Consider the following 24,697-nt stretch of genomic DNA (forward strand, 5'->3'; position numbering starts at 1 on the left):
GGTGTTCAGAAGTGAATGTTTCAGTTGTGGATCAGGGATTATTTTTCTCAATTTGAATGTCACCATCTGCAAATGAAATTTTATACACCTTCAATAGTGTATGAGGCAGTTTGGTTTCATATTTCAGAGAAAGCTGCATAATAAAACTTGACAAAATTTATTTCAGTAAGTACAGATATCCTTATAAAAATGTAACTATTTTGTCTGAACTCAATAATAGTATTACATGCCCTTAATTAGAAGATGCTTCCTGTGTCTTGGGGATCTTCTCACTCTTTTTTTATTAAAGTCTAAACTCACGTTCCTTAAAATGTTAACAATATGCAAGCCCTTTGATCCAATTTTTTTTCTTTACTTGTAATGATTTCTACTGGCTAGTCAAATATGCAATCAGAAACTGGAAGTATATTTAGTTGAGTGAGGAAGTGACACAAGTGGAAAGTTATCTGAAGTAAAATATCTTGTAAATTACACAATTTATTTCCTTCGGGTAAACAACTTTTCATCCCAAATAATATTTTCTATTGATTATTAACAGTGAACTGACCACATTTACAATAAAATGCTAACATAAAGTCACATATGTATTTGTTTTTTATCTGGAGAGTTTTATTTATTTGTTAGCATGACTTTGTTTCTGTGTGAGATCGCTGTAAACATTTATTTAGGAATCGAAGTAATGGTGTGAGATCTCCCACATCTCACCTCTCAGGTTCCCATATTTTCACATTTGTTTTGATGTTGTCTTTGGACTTCTCCAGGAAAGTGTTTTTGAGACAGTGGAAAATAAATATGTGAAATAGGGTAGTGGATCCACATAGCAGCCACCTGGGAGAATAAAGAATATTTGTTGTAAACAAATAAGGACACACATCTAAGGACTAAGATGAGTGCTAAGTACACACATCTAAGTAAACGCACATCTGAGTACTAAGCTTGACCTAGAGGACTTCCTGCTCCAACTTTTAGCTTAAACATTTAAATTTAATAGTTTGGTGCTTTTTCTGACAAACTTAAAACCAATAGATGTTGTTATTTTAAAAAAATGAAACATGGAGTGCATCTCTTATTGCCTAAACAAGATCACGCACTAAAACACAGTAACAAGCAAGTGGACATGCATAAATATATATGCACATTTTAAAAGATGCTTATATATTAAAAAGAATTTTATTATGATGTTTTGATATAACTGACCTGAGATGCTCATTATAGTACTATGCTGGTTACCAATATTGTTTGCCAAACTTGATGGACTCTAGCGGTAATAAAGATGAACAGTTGCTTTGTTATCACTATTCTCCCCTTCTTTGAATATAATAGTTGTTTTTTTTTTTTATGCTGGGAATGATCAACTTAGGAAAAAAATCCTCTAAATTTCCCAAGCTTCTTTGAAACCCACTCTAGTCATGTGATGTCTAAATTTCCCAAGCTTCTTTGAAACCCACTCTAGTCATGTGATGAAGTTCTGAACAATGCATAAAATTTGAGGTATTATATGATGGCTATGGATCCTTCCTTAAGATTCAAGTTGCATGGAGTCTACCATCTTCTTTGTGTATTTCTTGGTCTTCTTCCTTAGGACATAAATGCCACCATCTTTGACTATGAAGATGAAGGTCACATCTTATGTATGATGAAGCAATGCTTTAGAATGAGTCTGGGTCACTGAGGACTAGAACCCAGTGAAAGATGACTTAGATCCAGACTCTGATTATGTGAGAGAGAAACACATTCTTAAAATGTATACTATATCTATCACTTGCAATAAATTCTACTCCTAACCAATAAAACAATATAGAAAAAGGAATGGAAAAATTCTACTAGGAACCAAACTTTAGACAGTGTTTCCCCTTAAAAATTAAATATATCCCTGGGAACGATGGCAGCAAATATAAGAAAAGAAAGCCATGGGCTATATTATTCTCTTTGAAAAGAACCTCATTTATTCTATACACATTAATTGCCTCTAGAAAGTGAATTTTAAGTGGGATTAGTCACTTGAGTTCTTATATTTGAGGTATTGATGACTTTGCCACCTTTCTTTTAAAATCGTTGTTAGAATATGTATTTATTATTTGACTATACTTTTTAAAACCAGTACACAGAGAGTCAGAGCATAGTGTTATTTCCTAATTAAATAACTCACATATTTGAGGATTTAAACCAAAATATTTCAGGCATGCTACTGCCTCAAGTAACCTACCTCCAAGAAATAATGGTGGATAGGATTAGTTTCTTTGGAGTAATGATTTTCAAACTCTTCGATCATAAAAAAATTTACTGAGGATCTTGAAAAGCCTTTGTTTATGTGTTATGTTTACTGATATTCACCTTCTTTTAAAATTAAAATTGATGATTTTAAAATATGAGTTAATTCATTTCAAAATAAGTAATAATTTCATATTTTTAGAAACATATTTTTTAAACCAAAAACTTCTTAGGAGTGGTAGAATGTTTTCCATGTTTTGTCAATCTCTTTAATGTCTGGCTTAATGGAAGACAGCTGCTTATATCTGATTTTGCATTTAGTCTGTGGTGATAGCATGCATATAGCTGGAAAAGTCCACTGTTCATTCATGAATGTATGGCAGTAAAAATGAAAAATGTATTATGAAAATAATTTTGCCTTTATTGAGACCTCAAAAGGGTCTTTGGTTCCCACACATGTCCCTAGACCACACCTTGAGAAACTTTGGTCGAGAGCAGTGATCTTCAAACTGTGAGATGAGAAAACCATACTGTAAATATTTTAAACCTGCATTTCCAATTTCAATTCAACCATTTATAAATTTTATACCTGTGTTAATTACTAATAATCATTAACAATAACACATACACAATATTTATAATGGTAAATATATTATTTTTGGTATGTTTTGATATTTTAGAAAATTTTGGTTTAAGAACTGGCAATGCATAGATTTGGAGTTCTGGTTTCAAATTCATTTTATTCTAATTACTGGAAAAGATATATTGTTTGCTGTATTCATTAAATCATGATACAAACTTTTAATCCCATTATCTAGTTGTATAATTTGTTTTTTAAATTTCCCTAATAAATATAGTTTCCTTAATGTCAATAGTTTATTTTTACAGATTAACTGAGAAGTTTGATTTTCATACAATGTGGTCAAAACTCGCTGAAACTCTTTCATTTGGAAAAATGAAAGACCAATTAGAATATTCTGTTACCAAGTACAAATAGTACACAAATACCAGAGTTTTATAAAGTATACAACTAGATAAAATTTAGTAATGTTACAACAGAAACAATCTTGAATATTCATGAAAAAATGCTCTCTCCCAATATAGCAGCATGCCTTGAATACTTTAGGAGCTATTGCATGAATGCAATGAAATATGAAATGAACTTCATTATCAAAATCTCCTATCATAAACAGATTTCCTATAAAGACATCCAGGTTCCCAGATATGGCACAGCACTTCCTGTATACCATTCCACACTGGATATAAGATCTATATCAACAACATCAGGCAACTGAGAGGCTTCATAGTAATGAAGCTACCAGAAGGCAGACAACTTGGAAAACTAATGGAAGCCACAACTTAAAATGCATGTGTGTTTCTATGTGCTCTGGAGAAACAAGGACAGACAGTCAGCAGTATGCAGCCACCAGACTTAGGTGTGTAGCTTGTCAAGCTAGAAGTAGAATTTGAAAGGAAAGCAATCAACTATGTCCCTATGGAAACTCAGTTTTAAACAGTATGAGATATATAGAGAGGGACAAAAAATAGGAAAATGAAATGAGATGTAGTGTCAACCCCTTGGGATAGTAATTATGCATAGGTTTCCATCTTACCATCATCCACATGCAAAGTTGACAATGCACATAATAAATGTGAAAACACACTATATTTGCAAACAGACTAAATTTATTTAAAGGACTTAATCAAAGGGAAAATTTAATTCCATTTTAAAACATGTTCTTTATCATCCTGCACAACAGAACCAGAGAAAGATAACATCTGTAGTTCTTTGATAATAGCCTAGATTTAGGTTTCTGTTAATTTGAAGACACAGGATCAGATGAACAAGAGCAGCCTGAGAATCCAAATTTCACAAGCAGACAAATCTGGTGAGCTCTAGAATTGTTCAGTAGAAACCATATGACCAGTATCTTCCATAACAAGATGGGTGGCAGCAGCCATTTCCGTAGCCTCCATAGCCATGATAGCCACAGCCATAGCCACAGCCATAGCCACAGCCAAGTCCACCATACCCATAGCCACCATAGTAGTTAGTATAGTCAATCATGGTGTCAGAAATGGATGGTTCAGGTGTAGAAGAGGATGTTCTTGAATTTGAACATCTCCATCTTCACAGATCTTTCATACTTCCTCAGTAGTAGGTGTGGCAAATCACAGGCAATGATGCTCTTATTATGAATTATTTTGGGTTGACCACTAACACCACCAAGGCAACACTCTCATAAATCTCTTATTTCATTAGGCATAGTGAAGCCTTCATAGCTAGGATTCCTCTATTGTTGTGTTAATATTTTCACTATCAAAGAATGTGATTTGAATGATAGATATTTTTTTTTTTACCTGGTTTTAAAATCCTTTTATCCTGAGAGCACATACTAAAACTTCATGATGAAAGTCTATGAAATAGTAGAAACTATGCAAATCTCATCTGATTCAAATTGGTTTTGGTTTGTTAATTCCCTCATATTCATCTACCAGTTGCAGTTGAAGAAGTCTGTCTGCATGGCTTTGGGGGGATAGATGTGCCTAAGGGGCAAGTCTTTCGAGTATGAGATCTGTAATATTGCCCAATATTTCTTTAGAGATAGAACAGTTTATCTCACTTTAAATACACAATTCGGGTAACAGTTTTACAAGATACAACTTTACAAATGTACAAATACACTTTATTTTACTGTTATACCAAATTCTATCTTGATTCATTATTTCCACTAAATGGCAAAACATTTATTCTTGTCCCTTCCAGGTAAACTCAACAAAATTCAATCACTTTCTGGTTGTCAGTATTAAAATACAACTGCCATAAAGACATTGCCACTCCTCATTCTCTGCCCGAGATGCATATCGATGTGCAGAGGTATGCTGTTTGTTTTGAGGAGTACCATACCTGTTCTGCACTGACACCTGTGGATGGCATAACACATTTTGCCATTTTCCATTGCCATAAAAATAAAACTCTGTTCAATCCATTACCTGGCATGAAGTGTTACATCCTTGGGGCTCTACAGCCAGAACAGTCTTTGGTTGTAGTAAAGAAATCAATGAGTCTCCACTCAGATCCACCTTGGTGAGAACCAGTCATCTCCACCTGCTTGTGCTATGTTTTTTGGGGAACTCAGTAGGACTTGCCCCTTCTCAGTAAAACCAGGATGTGACTTTCTCTATTTTTAGATGTACATCCTCAATGCAGAGCTTCTCTTCCCTTCAGCTTCAAGGACATAATGCCCCTAAATGAGAACTTAAGCATGCCTGAGTTCTCTTATTCAGTTGATCAACTCTCTACTGAAGCTTCTATCCAGAAAAACAGGGATGGGATGAAATAAGTAAAGACAGCAAAATTTATTCTAGTATTCTGGTTCCTACTATGAACCAAACACTATTCTAAGTGTCTGATATGTATCAAAAGATTTGAGTCTCAAAATTTCCTTGTGGGGTTGGTATCATTATTACAATCCCATTTGCAGATGCGGCAGCTGAAGCATGTAGTTAACAGTGGTCAGACAGCTATGGATAGTAGAGGAAAAATTTGAGCCTGGAAAACTTATTGCAGATATCTTACTCTTATTTACTATATTCAACTCACTCTTATAAAGTCATCTTACTAAGAATATAAGTCTAGAGGGCTATTTGACTTAATCATTCATTTCAGCTCAGATTTTCACTGCTTTGAAAAAAAGATTAGGCTATAGTAACATGTTCCTCATAGTCTCATATTTTGCCAAAGACTTCTTGTTCGATGGTGGAAATATACTAGTTTGCATGAAAAGATACTTCTGCCAGTGTTATTGTCTTAAATATGAAAATACCTATACTCACGTTTGAGCCAGATCACAAATATGACAAATGTCTTCAAATTTCAGGAAAATGTTTACAAAAATACAATTTTATAAATACAATGAAATCCCATTGATTACAAATTTGCAACTACGGGAAGAACTGTTGTTTTAAAACAGAGTCACAAAAGAAAATATTGATGTGAGAAAAAAAAAGTATAGTTTTCTCCTGCCTGGTATTTCAGAATTTCAAACTATTGGCTTTGTGTCAACAGTCTCTGGAAGCTGAGTGATGCTTTTTGGCTTTTAATAGAAAATCATCTCTCATGTGAAAATGAGAAGAATTCCTAAAGGAAAACAATGGGTTTGGAGCAGCAGGAAAGAGATAGAGAAACTCAAGCTCAAGGGAGATTACCATGACCTGTTGAATATCAACAAAAATAAGGCAAAATTATTGGTTGTTTAGAACAGGTCAGTTTGTTTAGTAAAATGCTATTTCTTGCCATAAAGGCTAGTTGGAAAATGGTAATTTGAATGTCTGGTGTGAGTAGAGTTTTAAAGATCAGACAGTTGATGCTCATTAAAGCTATGCACAAATGTTTCAGATGTGGCTAAACAATAGAAAATGTTCTAAATGCCACAAGGCCACGAATGAAAACCAAAAGTCAACAAATTACTCATGCTGGTCCTTCAAATTAGCCAACGGCATGACTTGTGTGTGGTTCCCACCCACAATGAGGCATATAAAAGGCCCTGTGCAGGGGAAGTGTTCATACTGAAGTCACCTACACTTCCGCCTACCCAAGGACAACTTCCACAACCAACACCATGTGTAGCAGCTACTACGGAAACTACTATGGCACCCGCGGCTATGGGTGCTGTGGCTATGGAGGCCTTGGCTGTGGCTACGGAGGTCTGGGCTGTGGTTATGGCTCCTGCTGTGGCTATGGAGGCCTGGGCTGTGGCTATGGCTCCTGCTGTGGCTGTGGCTTCCGCAGACTGGGCTGTGGCTATGGCTATGGCTCCCGTTCCCTCTGTGGCTGTGGCCATGGATGCGGCTCTGGCTCTGGCTACTATTATTGAGGATGCCATGGGAGACTCTCACCCTCTATCCTGTGATATTGAGATTCACGAATTCTGAAGCCCATATGTTCTGAGATTTTCCCTTGAGTGATGATATCCTGCAAGAGAAGTCTAATATGGTCTGTTGTTGAGCTACCATCTAACCTACAAATATCTTGAATTTTCATCATGAAATGGGATAAGGTGAAATTCACCAGTCAGTTCTCCTTTCACCAGAATGATGGTGTCACAGCACCTGCCTTGATGACTTTTATGCTGGAGCTTTTTTCTCTGTTCACCTAATAAACACTTTTAATCCAGAAGGGAAACCTGGTGTTTATGTCAATCATTTAATATTTTAAATTTCTTACCAATAGTTTTTGTTTCGGTTTGCATGAAAGCTAACAATTAAGTTCTTTGGGAGATATTTTTTCTTACAATTTCTAGAGAGGTTTCTTTACCAATTCAAAGTTCAATTGTTTTAGAAAAGTAACCCTTTTAATAAACTTCAGTTTCGTCCTTTGCTTCTAGGGGAAGAATATATGTTGTGCTGGGTAACTCTCAACACTAAATTAAGTACATATCATTTATATGTTGGGTTATGCATTGCCTGCTGTCTGTCACATAACAAAGAAAAAAATTAATTTTGCCAAGCCTTCTTGTAAATATCTCTTAAAATAAATGAATGCTTGTTACTATATCCTTCACTTTGAATCTTCCATTTTAAAGAAACTATTTTTTAATGAGACATAACTGAAGGAATAGTTTTACAACCTAGTATACTCTAAGCTAGTAATAGGTTATAAAGCTATTTGGCCTGCATGGTGGGCCATAATAATTAAATAAAAACACTATTTCAGGTATAAACCGAGAAGCTTCAAAGTCTCACAAGGCTGCAATTCAGGATGTTAGATGGGGCTGTGGTTGTACCCAGGGCTTAGCTGGGGAAGGACCCATTTCCAAGGTCATGCCTTTGTTAGCAGAATTCAGTTCCTTGCGGTTGTGGGATTAAAGGGCTCATTTTCTTGTTGGCTCTTTGTTGCAGTGCCTTGAAGCTGTCTTTTGGAGGCTACCCTCAGCTCCAAAAGGATGCTCACAGTTCCTCGTCAAAGAGGTTTCGAAACATAATTGCTTGTTTTTTCAAAACCAGCAAGGGACTCCAGCAAGATGGGTCCTACAGTGTTATGTAACATAATCACATAAGCACACATAATCGTAAACATTCACCATATTCTATTGGCTAAAAGCAACAGGTCTCGCCCTCACTCACAGGGAGGGGCTTACACAGAGGATTGACATCTGGAGGCAGGAATCATGGGGCATGTTGATTCTTCTCACTGCAAATTCAATGCATACAGTAGTTTTCCCTTAACCATAATTTCAGTTTCTGCAGTTTCAGTTACCCAAGATCAGCCACTGTGAGAAAATATTAACATATTCTGAGAGAGAGAGAGAGAGAGAGAGAGAGAGAGAGAGAGAGAGAGAGAGATATGGAGGGGAGAGAGAAAGACCGTATTTACATAACTTGTTTTTACAGTAATTGTTATGTGTTCCTTTTATTATCAGATATTGTTGTTAATCTCGTACTGTGACTATTTTGTAAATTAAACTTTATGACAGGTATGTATGCATATGGAAAAAACATACTATATATAGGCTTTGTTACTATCATGGTTTCAAGCCTTCACTGGGCATTTTGGAACTTATCCTTTCGGATAAGGGGGACTACTATACACCCTTCATAAAAGGAATTAAGAAGTTGTCCTTCATTTTAAGTGCTCTTTGACAGTTTATACAATATTGGGATTGCTTTGTCTTTAAATATTTGGTAGAAGTCTCCTCAGAAATCATCTGGGTTTGGGCTTTTTTTTGTTGTTAATTTTAATTTTTATTTTTCATTTAAAAACTCTGTCCCTTAAAGTCATTTTTAAAAAAAACTTTGGTCGGGTGCAGTGGCTCACGCCTGTAATCCCAGCACTTTGGGAGGCCGAGGCGGGCAGATCATGAGGTCAGGAGATTGAGATAATCCTGGCCAAGATGGTGAAACCCCTTCTCTACTAAAAATACAAAAATTAGTTGGGTGTGATGGTGTATGCCTGTAATCCCAGCTACTTGGGAGGCTGAGGCAGGAGAATCACTTCAACCCGGGAGTCGGAGCTTGCAGTGAGCCGAGATTGCGCCACTGTACTCCAGCCTTGGGAGAGAGCGAGACTCCATGTCAAAAAAAAAACAAAGCAAAAACAAATCAAAACAAAACAAAAAAAACAAAAAAAAAACACTTTTATTTTAGGTTCAGGGTAGACATGCAAGTTTGCTACTTAGGTAAATTTGTGTCACAGGAGTTTGTTGTACAGATTATTTCATCACCCATGTAATAAGCGTAGTACCCATTAGTTATTTTTCCTGCTGCTCTCTCTCCTTCTACCTTCTGGTAGTCCCATTGTGTGCCCTCTATGTTTCCATGTGTTCTCATCCTTTAGCTCCCACTTGTGAGTGAGAACATGTGGTGTTTGGTTTTCTGTTCCTGAGTTAGTTTGCTGAGGATAATAGCCTCCACCTCTATTCATGTCCCTGCAAAGGGCATGATCCCTTTCGTTTTTATGGTTGCATAGTATTCCACGGTGTGTGTGTACCACATTTTCTTTATCTAGTCAATCATTGATGGGCATTCATATTGATTCCATGTCTTTGCTATTGTGCATAGTGTTGTAATGAACATATCCATGCATGTGTCTTTGTAATATAATGATTTATAGTCATTTGGATATATACCCAGTAATGGGATTGCTGGGTCAAATAGTAGTTCTATCTTTAGGTCTTCTGGGAATCACTGAAGTCTTCCACAATGATTGAACTAATTTACACTCCTACCAACAGTATAAAAGCATTCCTTTTTCTCCACAACCTTGCCAGCATCTTTTTTTGACTTCTTAATATTAATAATAGCCATTCTGACTGGTGTGAGATGGTATCTCATTGTGGTTTTGATTTGCATTTCTCTAATGAACAGTAATGTTGAACTTTTTTCATATGATTGTTGGCTACATATATGTCTTTTTTGACGAGGGTCTGTTAATTTTTTTCATTAATTTTAAGGAAATGAGTCTGTTTATGATTTCTAAGTTGAAAGGTGTTCATTTTGGTCATCTTCACTTCTCCAGGGCATTAGCAATTTACGTACGTAGAGCTCTGTAAACCAGTCTCATATGGTGTTTCAAATGTCTTCTGTTTAAATGTTTATTTTCCCCTTACTGTTAATTTTGCATACGGTTTCTCAGTTTTTTCTTTGATCAAGTTAGCAGGTAGTTTATAAGTTTTGTTAATCTTTCAAATAATAGCATTTTGTGTCATTACATGTATTTTTTTCTTTTTGTACCTCATTAATATCTCCTTCTCTGTTTATTATGTTAATCTTTGTGGATTTTTCATTGACTTAATTGTCCCTTGCAAAAATATTTGAGCTAAAACACAATTCATATTATATAATTAATGAAATATAATTAATATTTCATAATATTAATTTATTTTCTTCTATTTTTACTGATAATGTGTCAGTGCTATGAATTTTTCCTAACCACTTTAAAAAATATTTCTCATAGGCTCTGTTACAGATTAAACTAACATTAATTATTGAAAATCTGTAATTATATTTGTGTACCTTCTTTCACCCAAGGATTTTTTTTTAATATAAGGCTTGTTACTTTCCAGGTTAAAGAATTTTTCTGTTCTTTGTTCTTGTTAGTAGTTATTAATATTGTTGTGTGACATCAGAGGGTACCTTTCCCATTATTTCTGTTTTATAAAATGGATTTTTTTCTGCCAGATGTTATGTATGACCTTTTTGTGGATGTTCTATGAGAACCAGAGAAAAAAGGTATATTATTTATTATCAGGTTATAAAGGTCATTATTATCAGGATATAAAGGTCAATCTGTATAAATGAGAGCTACCGTTGGAATATATTGTTTAGATCTTATCTCTGCTTATTTATTTTTCCCACTTGATCTGTCTTGTTCCAAGAGTGTTGTTTATTAGTGTGATTCTACTTATGTCTCTCAGTGGCATATATCTGGTATCTGTGTCTTCATAAAGGGGGTCTTAGGGTTATTTGGTGCATAAATATACATAAATATAATAGATACCTTGTGATTTGCGTGTCTCTTGCTTGGTAAGTTTTCTTCTTTATCACTTTTCATGCCTTTTCCCTCATTTCTATCTATCTGATAGTGGAGCTGTTATTTTTTTTTTTTACTGGGACATTTTTCCCAGACACCTTTGTGCATAGCTTTAATTTTGCATTTCGAAATCATTTTGTTTCAGGTGTTTATATAAAACAAATAGTTAGGCTTAGTTCAACAGCCAAATTTAAAATGTTTACTTTAATTAATTAAATTCTCATGTATTGCTCTGACTGGTATGTTTGCTCCTATTCTTTATGTTTTAATGAATACCCACAAAAATTTTTAAAAAATTAATGGTATTTTGATGGTTTAGAGTTATTTTAGTGGCTGTCCGGTTACCTTTGTGTATATACCAATTTTAATGTTCTTAGTTACCTCTTTTTAAATTTAACATATTATTATCTGACATAATAGCTTATATTAATATTAATTAACTTCCTCTCTTGTCTATAAAACAACAATTAGCTTGTTCTCTTTTCCTCTTCCATTCTTCTTCTATTATCCCTTTGTCATTTAGTTGGATTATAACTACTTTTCCATCACAAAATACATTATGTATTATTAATCCTCCCATCTAATCACTATATTTGGTAGCACATCAAATTCATATCATCACATACATACATACACATATATATTCATACCAAAACACATATATTTGTACCCCACACACTCACAGACACACATGTACGCATATATATATTCAATACTTTGCTTAACATTTCTCATTCATCCCTTGATTGGATGAGGCTCACCCTCTAGGGTGTTACTCAACATGGGTTTGTGGATGCAAAAATGTCTACTGTTTTGAATGTAGGAAACTGTTGTTCTAATCCATTGATACATGGAAAGCAGCTTTGTTAGATATAAAGACCTTGGATAAAGCTTTCTTTTATTAGGTTCTTTAAAATGCTTTTCTTTTTGTCTTTCTTTGAATGTCACTTTTGAAAATTCCTATTAATAGCCTAATTCTTTTCCTATTGTAAATTGCGTAATTGTTTTCCTGGGAGCTTTGAATAAGTTTGTTTATCATTGAAATCTAATATTTTAATAGTATTTATATTATAATTGGTAATTCTAGATTAATATTCACTGCCCCTATTTAGGACATGTCCATAAGTAATTCAGGTCAAAGAAGAAAACAAAACAAAACAAAATTAACACCCAAAGTATCATAGCTAAACCATGAAAAGTAAAGACAAGGGAAAAGATCTTGAAAGCAGCAAGAAAGGCCAGGTTCGGTGGCTCACACCTGTAATCCCAGCACTTTGGGAAGTGGAGGTGGGAGGATCTCTTGAGGCCTCGAGTTTGAGACCAGCCTGTATAAGATAGTGAGACCCCATCTCCAGTAAAATTACAAAAATTAGCCAGGCGTGGTGGTGCAGGCCTCTAGCCTCAGCTACTTGGGAGGTTGGGGCAGGAGAATTTCTTGAACCTGGGAGGTGGAGGTTGCAGTGAGAAGAGATCATGCCACTGCATTCCAGCTGGGGTGACAGAGCAAGAGCCTGTCTCAAAAACCAAACAAACAAAAAACAAAATAACCCAAAGCAACAAGAGAGACAGAGAGACATAACACATTACCATTACCTATAGGGTAATACCAATTTGAATGACCACTGAGTTCTCCTCTGAAACTATGCAGTAATGAAGGAAATAGCACAATAGTTTTCGAGTGCTGAAATAAAAAACTTGCCATGAGATATTTCACACTGGCAAAATTATCCTTCAGAAATAAAGGGGCAATTAAAACAACATCAGATGCAGAAAAACTAAAATAATTTTTTATGAACAGGCATATACTAAAAGATTGTCTAGAAAAAGCTCTTGAAACAGAAAGAAAATGCTAAAGGAAGAAATCCTGAAACATCAAGAAGGTATAATTTAAAGAATAAGATTATGATTACATACAGTAGGTTATCCTCTTCCTCATAAGTTTTAGAAATCATATATGGTGAGTGAAAATTATAACACTATTTTATAGAAAAATAACATAAAAGTAGACATTGTAAAATGACCTAATTGGAAATAAAGTTTTCACATTTCACTTATAGTAGTAAGTGTTGATACCAGTAAACTCTTATAAGTTGCATGTGTATATTATACCACCCAGAGGAAGCATTAGAAAAACTGTGCAAATATATACAATCGATGATACTATGAGTCGTTTAGGATGCTATATGTTCAAGAAAAGCATAGAAAGGCAAGAGAAGTAAACAGTGCAACAAGACTTAAACAAATAGAAAAACAAATAAATAACACACTTAGACACTTGTTAAGTATTATTAAGTGTCTTAATAATTAACATTAAATGCTCATGTTTTAAATACAACTTAACATTAAATGCTCATGTTTTAAATACAACAATCAAAAGACAGACTTGGCAGAATGGATTTAAAAAAAACACAGCATCACCCTATTTATATTGTGTTTACAAAAACTCATTTAATGTTCATTGACATGAGTAGGCTGAAAGTAGAATAATAAAAATAGTATGCCATGCAATCATTAATAAAATAAGACAGAAGTGGCCATATTAATACCTGATACAATAGGCTTCAAACTAAAGAAAATTACAGGAATCAAAGAAAAAATATAACACAATGTATGGATTACTCAACCAGGAAAACGCAAAAATTCTAATTTTTCATGTAAAAAGTAACAGAGCCTCAAAATACATGAAGAAAAGTTGATAGAACTAAAAACAGGAATAGACAAATCCACAATTATACTTGGATATTTCAAAGCTCCTGAAAAACTAATAAAACTAGTATACAGAAAATAAGCAAAGCTCCAGATTATCTGAACAACATAGTCAATAGGGTCTATATAGAATAAATCGCCCAACAATAAGACTATATTGTATGTTACATATATAGATATTTATCAAATGGCTTTTTCCTCATTTTTGAAATGTAACTTTTGTTGGACATAAGTTTTTTCCCAGTTGACTTTTTTTTTCCTTTTAGCAATATGAATATGTCATCCTACTGCCTTCTGACGTCCATTATTTCTGATTTGACGTTAGTTGTTAATCTTATTAGGAGTTTCTTTTTTGTGACAAATAATTTTTCTCTTGGTGCTTCCAAAATTTTCTTTATGTCTTTATATTTTGACCTATTTATTATTATGTGTTTTGGTGTAGATCTCTTTGAAATTAATTTTGTGGAAGTTCATTGAGCTCTATGTTAATGTTTTATCAAATTTAGGGAGCTTATAGCCATTATGTTTTCAAATAATCCTGCTCCTTATTCTCTTTTCTTCTAGTACTGTCATTATGTGTACATTGGCACACTTAATGGTTTCCTACACTTTTTTTGAGGCTCTGTTTATTTTTTTAACCTCTATTATTCAGATTATATAATCTCTATTAACTTATTTTATGATCATTCATATATCCTTACTTCTGTCAGTTCACATCATCTCCTTTTAAATTCAGTCATTTTAGAGATTGCCAAAAATTGCCAATACTATTTCAAGTCATCACGGCAGGGTATAGGAAAAAGTTTTAGTTAGCAATAATCATGCCTGGGATAAACCTCACTGGCTTTGATACTGTCACTGCACAAAGCTTATACATCAATTATTGAGGCTGTCCATATAATACAATTCTCATTTCAATACTTGTAATTTTCAATGGCATAATTTTCTTTTTAAAAACATAATAATTTTTTCATCCAATAAGTCTAGAATAGTATTTTAATGTGTAATCATAATCATAATATAAAATAATGTGAAATTACTGAGATAGTTGATATCCTTTTTTTTTTTTGTGAACTAAGTCTTTACACTCCAGTGTGTATTTTACACTTAGCACATCTTCATTTGGTCAACTATCATTCACGTTCCAATGGCCACATGTGGCTAGGGCCCAAAGGTGTATAGAAAGAGGAACAAATCCAATACCAGGAATTAGATATGAGGTTAAATTACTGTCTTTATAAAACTCTGTTTTCTGACAATCAAATTTTTACAAATTGCTTCTTTCCTTTGTAAATTATTTCCTCTTGCTTTCTAGCTTATGTACTATTTAAAGACACTTAAGTTTACAACCCATAACAGAAGAGAATAGAGATTGGTGAAAATGGAGATGTGACTGGCCCTATGATATTCTACATTGGCAATTAGATGATAATGGGAATATTGCCTTTGTGAAAGTTGGAGAGTATATATTGACAAATTCTAAGTTTGAACTTTTGATCCCAAATAATGCCACAATATTTTTGGACACCAAATCATCAGAAATTAGTAACTCTGACATCTTACTTTGTTTGTTTATACAAATAATTGCATTTCTATATTGTTTAGGGCACTTACAGAATATCAAACCCCTAAACACCTACAGTTGGGCATTTTAAAAAGTTTTTTCACATACAGTACATATCTTTCTTTCTTTTTTTTTTTAACCTTCTACTTTTATTTTAAGTTCAGGGGCACATGTGCAAGATGTGCAGGTTTGCTACATAGGTAAACATGTGGCATGATGGTTTGCTGCACAGATCATTCCTTCGCCTAGGTGTTAAGCCTAGCGTCCATTAGTTATTCTTCCTGATGCTCTCCCTCTCCCCATGTCCCCTTCTTGGGAAGGCCCCAGTGTGTGTTGTTCCCCTCTATGTGTCCATGTGTTCTCATCATTCAGCTCCCACTGATAAGTGAGAACATGATGTGGTATTTGGTTTTCTGTTCCTGCATTAGTTTGCTGAGGATAATGACTTCCAACTCCATCCATGTCCCTGCAAAGTATGTGATCTCATTCCTTTATATGGCTACATAGCATTCCATGCTGTATATGTCCCACATTTTCTTTATCCATTCTATCATTGATGGGCATTTAGGTTGATTCCATGTCTTTCCTATTATGCATAGTGTTGCAATGAGCATACGTGTGCATGTGTCTTTATAGTAGAATGATTTATATTCCTTTAGGTATACACCCAGTAATAGGATTATTGGGTCAAATTGTAGTTCTGATTTTATGCCTTTTGGGAATCACCACACTGTCTTCCACAATGATTGAACTAATTTACACTCTCACCAACAGTGTAAAAGTTTCCTTTTTCTACAGAACCTCTCCAGCATCTGTTGTTTCTTGACTTTTTAGTAATCGCCATTCTGACTGGTGTGAGATGGTATCTCATTGTGGTTTTGATTTGCATTTCTCTAATGATCAGTGATGTTGAGCTTTTTTTCATATGTTTGTTGGCTGCATGTATGTCTTCATTTGAGAAGTGTTCGTTTATGTTCTTTGCACACTCTTTAATGAGGCTGCTTGTTTTTTTCTTGTAAATTTTTTTAAGTTCCTTGTAGATGCCAGATATTAGACCTTTGTCAAATGGATAGATGGCAAAAATTTTCTCCCATTCTGTAGGTTGTCTGTTCATTCTAATGATAGTTTCTTTTTCTGTTCAGAAACTCTTTAGTTTAATTAGGTCTCATTTGTCAATTTTGGCTTTTGTCAATTGCTTTTGTTGTTTTCATCATGAAATCTTTGCCCATGCCTATGTCCTGAATGGTACTGCCTAGATTTTCATGTAGGATTTTTATAGTTTTGAGTTTTACTTTTAAGTCCTTAATCCATCTTGAGTTAATTTTTGTATAAGGTGCGAGGAAGGGGTCCAGTTTCAATTTTCTGCATATGGCTAACTTGTTCTTCCAGCACTGTATTTTAAATAGAGAATCCTTTTCCCATTGCTTTTTTTTTTTTTTTTTTTTTTTTTTTTTTTTTTGGTCAGGTTTGCTGAGGAACAGTTGGTTTTAGGTGTGTAGTCTTATTTCTGAGTTCTCTGTTCTGTCCCCATTGGTCTTTGTGTCTGTTCTTGTACCAGTACCATGCTGTTTTGATTACCATAGTTTTGTAGTAGTTTGAAGTCGGGTAGCATGGTGCCTCCAGCTTTGTTCTTTTTGCTTAGGATTGTCTTGGTTATTCGGGCTCTTTTATTGTTGCATATAAATTTTAAAATAGTTTTTTTTTCTAATTGTGTGAAGAATGTCAACAGTAGTTTAATGGAAATAGCATTGAATCTATAAATTACTTTGGGCAGTATGGACATTTTCACATTATTGATTCTTCCTATCCATGAGCATGGAATGTTTTTCCATTAGTTTGTGTCCTCTCTGATTTCTTTGAGCAGTGGTTTGTAGTTCTCTTTGAAGAAGTCCTTCACTTCCCTTGTTAGCTGCATTCCTAGGTATTTTATTCTATTTGTAGCAATTGTGAATGGGGGTTCATTCATGATATGACTGTCTGCTTGTCTGTTGTTCATGTATAGAAATGCTCATGAATTTTGCACATTGATTTTGTATCCTGAGATTTTTCTGAAGTTGTTTATCAGCTTAAGAAGCTTTTGGGCTAAGACAATGAGGTTTTCTAAACATAGGTTGTTCTTCAGTATGCCAATTGCATTTTTCAGCTCCAGAATTTATGCTTGATATTTTCTAATTATTTTAATTTCTGTTAAGTTTATCTGATAGAATTCTGAATTAATTCTTTGTGTTATCTTTAATTTCTTTGAGTTTCCTCAACCTATCTATTTTGAATTCTCTCTCTGAAAGGTTACATATCTCTGTTTCTCCAGGATTGGTTGCTGGTGGTTTATTTAGTTCATTTTGTGATGCCATGTTTTCCTGGATGGTGGTGTTGCTAGTAGGTATTCTTCAGTGTCTGGGCATTGAAGAGTTAGGTATATATTATATCTTCACTGCCTGGGCTTATTTGTAGCTGTCCTTCTTGGGAAGGCTTTCCAGATATTTGAAAGGACCTGGGTGCTGTGATCTAAGCTGTTTCTACTTTTGGGGGCACGTGAAGTCCAGTAATGCTGTGGTTCTTGCAGACTCATAGAAGTACTGCCTTGATGGTCTTAGACAAGATCTGGGACAATTCTCTGGACTACCAGGCAGAAACTCTTGTTTTCTTCCATTATTTTCTCCCAAATATAGAGTTTTTGTTTCTGTTCTGAGCCACTAAAAGTTGAGGGTGGAGTGACACAGGCACCACAATGGCCAACACCACTATGACTGCACTGGGTCAGACCTGAAGCTAGCATAGCACTAAGAGTCTCACCCAAGGCCTGCTGGAACCACTCCAGCAGGAGTGGCTACTGCCTATGTTTGCTGAGGCCCTGGTGCTCTTCAATCAGCAGGTGGCAAAGCCAGCCAGGCCTATGTCCTTCCCTTCAGGACAGTGAGGTTCCCTAGGCCTCAGGTAGGTCCAGAAATGCCATCTGAAAGTCAAGGACTAGGGTCAAAAACTTTAGCAGTTTTCCTGGTGTTCAACTGTATTGTAGCTGAGCTGGCACTCAAACCACAAGATAAGATACAGTCCTTCTCACTCTTCCCTTCCCTTTCCAAAGATGAGGAGTCTCATCTTGTAGTCACTGCCACCCCTGGCCATGAGGAGAATTGACAGAGTACCTCCTATGTTCCCTTAAGGCCCAAGTTTCCTTAAAGGCAGCTGTGGTGAATGCTGCTTTGCCTAGGACTCACCCTTTAGGACAGTGGGTTCCTCTCTGGCCAAGGGCAGGCCCAGAAATGCCATCCACGAGTCAAGTCTTAGAATCAAGGACACCCAAGAGCCCGCTTGGTGCTCTACTCCCTTGTGGAGGTGTTGGTACCTAAGGTGCAAGACAAAGTCCCCTTTACTTTGTCTTCTGTTTTTCTTAAGCTGAAGGAGTTTTGCCCTGTAGCCACCACAATGAGAATGTGCTGAGTTTCACCTGAAGCCAGCAAATCTCAGAGGCTCACCAAGGCCCTCAGTGTAGTACCTGGGTATCACTCCCCGTTATCCAGGACCCAAGGGTGCTTTAGTTAACAGTTGATGAAAGCTGGGTCCTTTCCTTCAAGGTAGTAGTTTCCCTTCTGACCCAGGATGTGTCTAGAAATGTTGTCTGCAAGCTAGGTCCTGGAAAGGGGGCCTCACGACTCTGCTGCCCTATTCTGCTGTGACTGAGCTGGCATCCAAGATACAAGACAAAGCCCTTCCCTCAAAGGGAAGGAAGAGGACTCTTTTGGAGCTGTGAGCTCTGTAGCCCCTAAGGTTATGGAAGAGATGAAGCCAGCATTCCCTTCGCTGCCCAAGCGGTGTCTCAGTATGTTGCATTCTCCCCTGCCCTCCAGTCCACAGGGTCTTGGCCTGGGTCAGCCCTAGGACTCTCCTAGAAGTTGCAGTCCTTATGGGCTTGATTGCCTTTCAAGTTTACTTAGAGAGAGAGAACACTTTGGCCCTTGATGGAGAGGTTTGCAGGCATTCAAGTTGGACCACTGGGATTGGTGATTCCCGTCTGGTCAGGGCTGGTGTAAATGCTCCCTTCTGTCTGTGAGTGTCAGCTGAGTTTGCCCTGGCTTTCCTTTCTGCTCTAACAGAACAGCACTGAATTTAATGCCTCACAATTGCTGTGTTCTCCATCCTCCAGGATCCAGAGATTCTCCCTACACCAGGTTGCCCTTGCTAAAGATGTGGGGAGGGGTGGCATCCGCAATTCAGGACTGTATCTTCTATCTGTTTAGTATCTCCTTCAGCAGTATGAAGTTAAAAACAGGTACTATGAGTGTTTACCTTATTTTTGGTTATTATGAAGGTGCTTTTTTCTGTGTAGATAGTTGTTAACTTGCTGTCCTTGTTGGGCGGGGGAGGCAATTGGTGGAGCTTTCTATTTTGCCATCTTGCTCTGCCTCTGATTCTCATTTATTTCTTTAAGCATGGTTTCCTTTTGTACTTTGAACATATGTAAATGGCTAAAATATTTGTCTAGTATGTTTAACATCTGGTTGTTCTCAGAGACAGTTTCTGTTGCTTGGTTTTTCACTAGTATATGGTCATATCTTCCTGTTTCTTACATCTTCTCTCTCTCTCTCTCTCTCTCAACTGGACATTTTAGATTTTATATTGTAGAAACTCTAGATATTCTCTCCTCCCCCTTCCCGAGCTTGTTGTTTGCCTATTTGCTTACAGACTAGGCTGGGCTGTGTTACTGAGTTCAGCATGAAACTTCTGTTGTTATTCCTTAAAAGGCACAGCTACAGCATGTGTACTGTATTTCTGAGGTTTCGTCTGAACCCTCTTAGATTTTCTCTTTCCTTCCTCTCTCTGATAAGCAGTTGGACTTTGTTGGTATTACACTCAGCTGTTAGGCACAATAATTTTTAGGGGATTGTGTCATTATTTTTGACAATGCTCTTGGATATAAACTGCTTCACAACCTGATTCAATTAAATTTAGACTCATAACACAATTTGAGTATAAAATACACAATTATTGTTTATAGTAGCTATGCTGTATATTAGATCTCTTGAACTTATTCATCTTATAACTGAAGGTTAATACTCTGACTAACATGTCCCATTTCCCCCAACTTCCAGTCTTGGCAATTACTATACTACTCTGTCTTACCAGTTTACTAACAGAGTAGATATTAAGGGTTCTCACCACAGGGGTAGAAAAGGTAATCATGTAAGGTTATGGATATATTAATTAGGTTGTTTGTGGTAATTATTTTACTATGTATATGTGTGTATATATAAAATCACATTGCATATATTAAATACATACATTTTTATTTGTCAATGACACCTCAATTAAGCTGGAAAAAATGAATACATTTGAATTCTTTGTCAAAGTTTTTGAGGCCAGTCTGAAATCTGCTCTGAACCCAGAGGGCTTCTCCTGGCTATCTTTTCTGGTTCTCTCTGATAGACTTGCTGGCCTATGGTTTAGTTGGTTGCTTTCAGGGTGTATTAGTCTGTTCTCACACTGCTGATAAAGACATACCGGAGACTGGGTAATTTATAAAGAAAAAGAGGTTTAATGAACTCACAGTTTCACATGGCTGGGGAGACCTTACAATCATGGCAGGAGGCAAAAGGCACATCTTACATGGCAGCAGGCAAGACAGAATGAAAGCTAAGTGAAAGGGAAAACTTCTTACAAAATCATCAGATCTTGTGAGACTTATTTACTACCATGAGAACAGTACGGGGGAAACCACCCCCATGATTCAATTATCTCCCACTGGGTCCCTCCCAAAACACATGGAAATTATGAGAGCTATAATTCAAGGTAATATTTGGGTGGGAACACAGCCAAACCGTATCACATGGTGAAACTAGTTTTCTCTTAATTACTTATCACCATCGCCATTGTTTCAAAGTATAAACTTAAGTTTACATCTCCTACACGCTCTTATAAATCAGCTAGCTCACTTGAGAAAAGATTCAGATCTCTGTGTTCTTATGGCTTGCCTTTTGCCTGTGCAAAATGTTGAAGCAACTACTCCAGAACTGGGAATAGGAACAACTACTTGCTTATTCCCTTATAGTGACATAGCATCATTACTAGCACTCTCTGGGTTTGGGCAGTAGCCTCTAGTTTTTTAAGCTTGCAATATCTGTCATGAAACATCTCTCTTATTAATGATCAGGGTGGTGGAAAGGGTGATAGGAGCTTAAGATAATTGGCCTGTCATGCCTTTGGTAGATCCCTGGCACTACAAGTGGGAAAAAGGTAGAGGAATGGAGACACATACCTCTTGGTCACATTCACTTGGACTTTAGCCACTGCCACACAGAACTAGACAGCCTGAGATAATGCTAATCACCTGCACACAGAGGAGAGATACTGTAGCCCTTCAGATGGGGAGAGAAGAAGCACTATAACTTGGTCTCACTACCCAGACTTGTGGGTCTGTCATGGTGAGCTGGAGGAGGAAGTATGAAAAGAGCTGATTGTGAACAAGTGAGTCAAGTCTCTCACTAACCCTAGATTTTGTAGATTTTCTTGAATAAATGTGTCTTTATTTGCTGTGGGGCCTTACAACAAATTACCAAAGACTTTAATTTTTCTAAAGTATGTAATAAGTCTGATGAGAGCCTGATATCTGATGAGCAGTTTTCTGAGTATGTTGACTTATTGAATCCAAAGTCATAGGTTTTACAGAGTTCTTACTCTGACTTTTTTGACCATGCTAAAATAGGACATTCTGGGGATCTGTCTCTTAAGATTCCTGCCCACTATGGCAGAATTAAAGCCAAGGCTCTAACAAAGATGCTTTCTTCAGTCTCCCTTCAGTTTCACTGCCTGTCAATACTTGGAGATGTCAGAGTGACACGGCTCTATATGTTGTCTGCCTTTAATTGATGAAGAATTAAAAAAATTCTTCATTATTGTTTCATCTAGATGTGTTAAAAATCATGTATTTGGAAGCTAGTTAAGAGTTTAGCCAACTTCATACTATGGCAACCATTAACAAAGTAATTTTGTATGAATATTTTATCAGTTGTAGAAACTCCAAATTCTAACATTAGTCACTAACAGATGTTTTTGCTTTATATTTTATCAATGTCAACTGATAAATAACAAGTAGAGTGAATAAAGAACAGCTTTACTTAACTTGACCAAGGCTGGCAAACTGAAGTCTATACTTTTCAGCTTGTATTTTGGATCAGACTTGTGTTTTCATGAACAAAGTATTACCTGAGGTGGCAGATAATTACATTGATAAAAGGTTCGCAGAAACATACTTAAATTTGATGGACTCTTTCTGGCCACATGGGAATGACACTTGGAAGAGCTGTCTATGCAGCCACCAGGCATAGGATGAGTTTAAGAGTATATTTTGACAGAGTTAAAAGAAACAGTCATAATATAGCATTTAGAGAAAAAGCTACAGCTATCTAGAGCCAAAAATGCAACTGAGTATCAAGAAATATAATGTATGTGAAATAGAATAAAGTGATGAGAAAGGGGGTGCTATTTTTGCCAATGATTTTAGTCAAATATTGGACATACTGAAGATGAGGCTTTGATAGATCAAGGTAAATTTTAGTACCACTTGGCTCTGCCCATGAAAACACATTTTATTAAAGTCCTGGTTGAATATAGCTATTGGTCAGACCTAACACATCCACATCATCAACTGTAAGTTTCCAATGGGTCAGCAACCTCACATGTGCTCATGAACACACACATACAATCACAAATAACATAGGTAGTCTAGATAAATAAATATAGGTAGGAAAATGCTGTAGCTTTGCAAAATAGATTACTTTTGATGAAAAATAAATTTAGACATTTTCCCAAATGAAAATACTTAAGATTATTTGTACTTAATCATATACTAGTAACACAACATGAAAGGTTCTGTTTTTGTTTGATTAAATTGTTGGAACTTCCAGCTAATTGATCAAATACATTCTGATATGGCAATGTGGGCTAAATTTTAGTTGTCACTCTTTGAACAGAAAAAATGTCGTTATTATAAATAACACGGGAAGAAAACATAGCTTGTAAGACAATGGCCTAAACAGATCAGCAATGTTGAATTTCTCAGAAGCAGCCAGAAAACCAAGATCTTTCATAGCACCATGGGCAGTAGAAGGCATAGCCATAGCCACTATGACCACAGCCATAGCTGCAGCCCAGGCCTCCTTTGGCATAGCCCTGGCCACTATGGAAGTTGTTATAAAAACTCATGGTTTCAAGAAAGGTAGGCTCAGTTGTATAGCACAGTCAGATTCTGGAGTTTTAAGTTTAAAGTTTTAAGTTTATACTAAGGGCCTTAAATACCTCATGAGTGGTATATGGGGCAAACCACAGGCACTGGTGGATTCACATTGCACACTAATTAGCATTGAAGCCATCTAAAATATTCCTTGTAACCAATACATCCAAGACAACATTGCTGCTTCTCAGGAATGTTGAATGTAATGAAATAATGTACTTTTAATAAGAGATTCTTCTCCTATTTTGATGACTTGTTTTATTCCAGATGTCAAATTTAAACTATATGACCAGCAACCAAGAGTAACCCATATGGCTTCCATTTTTATTTATGTATTTATTTATTGTTTGACATGGAATCTTGCTCTGCCACTCGGGCTGGAGTGCAGTGGCATGATCTCGGCTCACTGCAACCTCTGCCTCCCGGGTTCAAGCGATTCTTCTGCCCCAGCCTTCCGAGTAGCTGGGACTACAGGCGCCCGCCAGCACCCCCAGATAATTTTTGTATTTTTAGTAGAGACGGGGTTTCACCATATTGGCCAGGCTGGTCTCGAACTCCTGATCTTGTGATCCACCTGCCTCAGTCTCCCAAAATGCTGGGATTACAGGCGGGAGCCACCATGCCCGACCTGTATTTTTAATAGAGATGTTTCACCATGTTGGCCAGGATGGTCTTGATCTCCTGACCTTGTGATCTGCCCACCTTGGCCTCCCAAAGTGCTGGGATTACAGGTGAGATGGCTTCCACTTCTTAAAAATCCCAATTTCACCCAATAATAATTTCGCCCTTCAGCCTAACTCCATATATGCAGACTTGGGAATAAAAGTGTAGCCCCAAAGAGATGAGGAAGGATGAAAAGCTTGTAAGAGAAGTCATGGTGGCAGCATTCACTTGTAAAATGTTGAGTGACAAGGTGTATCATCACTTTTTGTGGAGCAATATCATTCACTTTGGCTTATAT

The 24,697-nt window shown here is 36.2% G+C and overlaps 3 protein-coding genes and 1 non-coding gene across 4 annotated transcripts; 1 reads left to right on the forward strand and 3 right to left on the reverse strand.

The window, feature by feature from the left end:
• Nucleotides 1-4,043: 4,043 nt before the first annotated feature.
• On the reverse strand, nt 4,044-4,309 carry KRTAP20-1 (keratin associated protein 20-1). The gene has a single exon (XM_028845170.2). It carries the CDS (start codon nt 4,277-4,279, stop codon nt 4,118-4,120), a length of 162 nt encoding a protein of 53 aa, XP_028701003.2. The 5' UTR covers nt 4,280-4,309; the 3' UTR covers nt 4,044-4,117.
• Nucleotides 4,310-6,807: 2,498 nt separating this feature from the next.
• Nucleotides 6,808-7,346, forward strand: LOC712173 (keratin-associated protein 6-1). The gene is made up of 2 exons (XM_001101091.5): nt 6,808-6,918; nt 6,958-7,346. Exons 1-2 carry the CDS (start codon nt 6,834-6,836, stop codon nt 7,086-7,088), a joined length of 216 nt encoding a protein of 71 aa, XP_001101091.3. The 5' UTR covers nt 6,808-6,833; the 3' UTR covers nt 7,089-7,346.
• A 7,338-nt stretch (nt 7,347-14,684) lies between these two features.
• Nucleotides 14,685-14,818, reverse strand: LOC114677314 (U4 spliceosomal RNA). The gene has a single exon (XR_003728582.1). It is a non-coding gene; the product is annotated as a U4 spliceosomal RNA (small nuclear RNA).
• Nucleotides 14,819-23,429: 8,611 nt separating this feature from the next.
• On the reverse strand, nt 23,430-23,741 carry KRTAP22-1 (keratin associated protein 22-1). The gene has a single exon (XM_028845171.2). It carries the CDS (start codon nt 23,706-23,708, stop codon nt 23,562-23,564), a length of 147 nt encoding a protein of 48 aa, XP_028701004.1. The 5' UTR covers nt 23,709-23,741; the 3' UTR covers nt 23,430-23,561.
• Between the last annotated feature and the right edge of the window lie 956 nt (nt 23,742-24,697).

Source organism: Macaca mulatta, chromosome 3, assembly GCF_049350105.2.
Source record: "Macaca mulatta isolate MMU2019108-1 chromosome 3, T2T-MMU8v2.0, whole genome shotgun sequence".
Taxonomy (NCBI): domain Eukaryota; kingdom Metazoa; phylum Chordata; class Mammalia; order Primates; family Cercopithecidae; genus Macaca; species Macaca mulatta.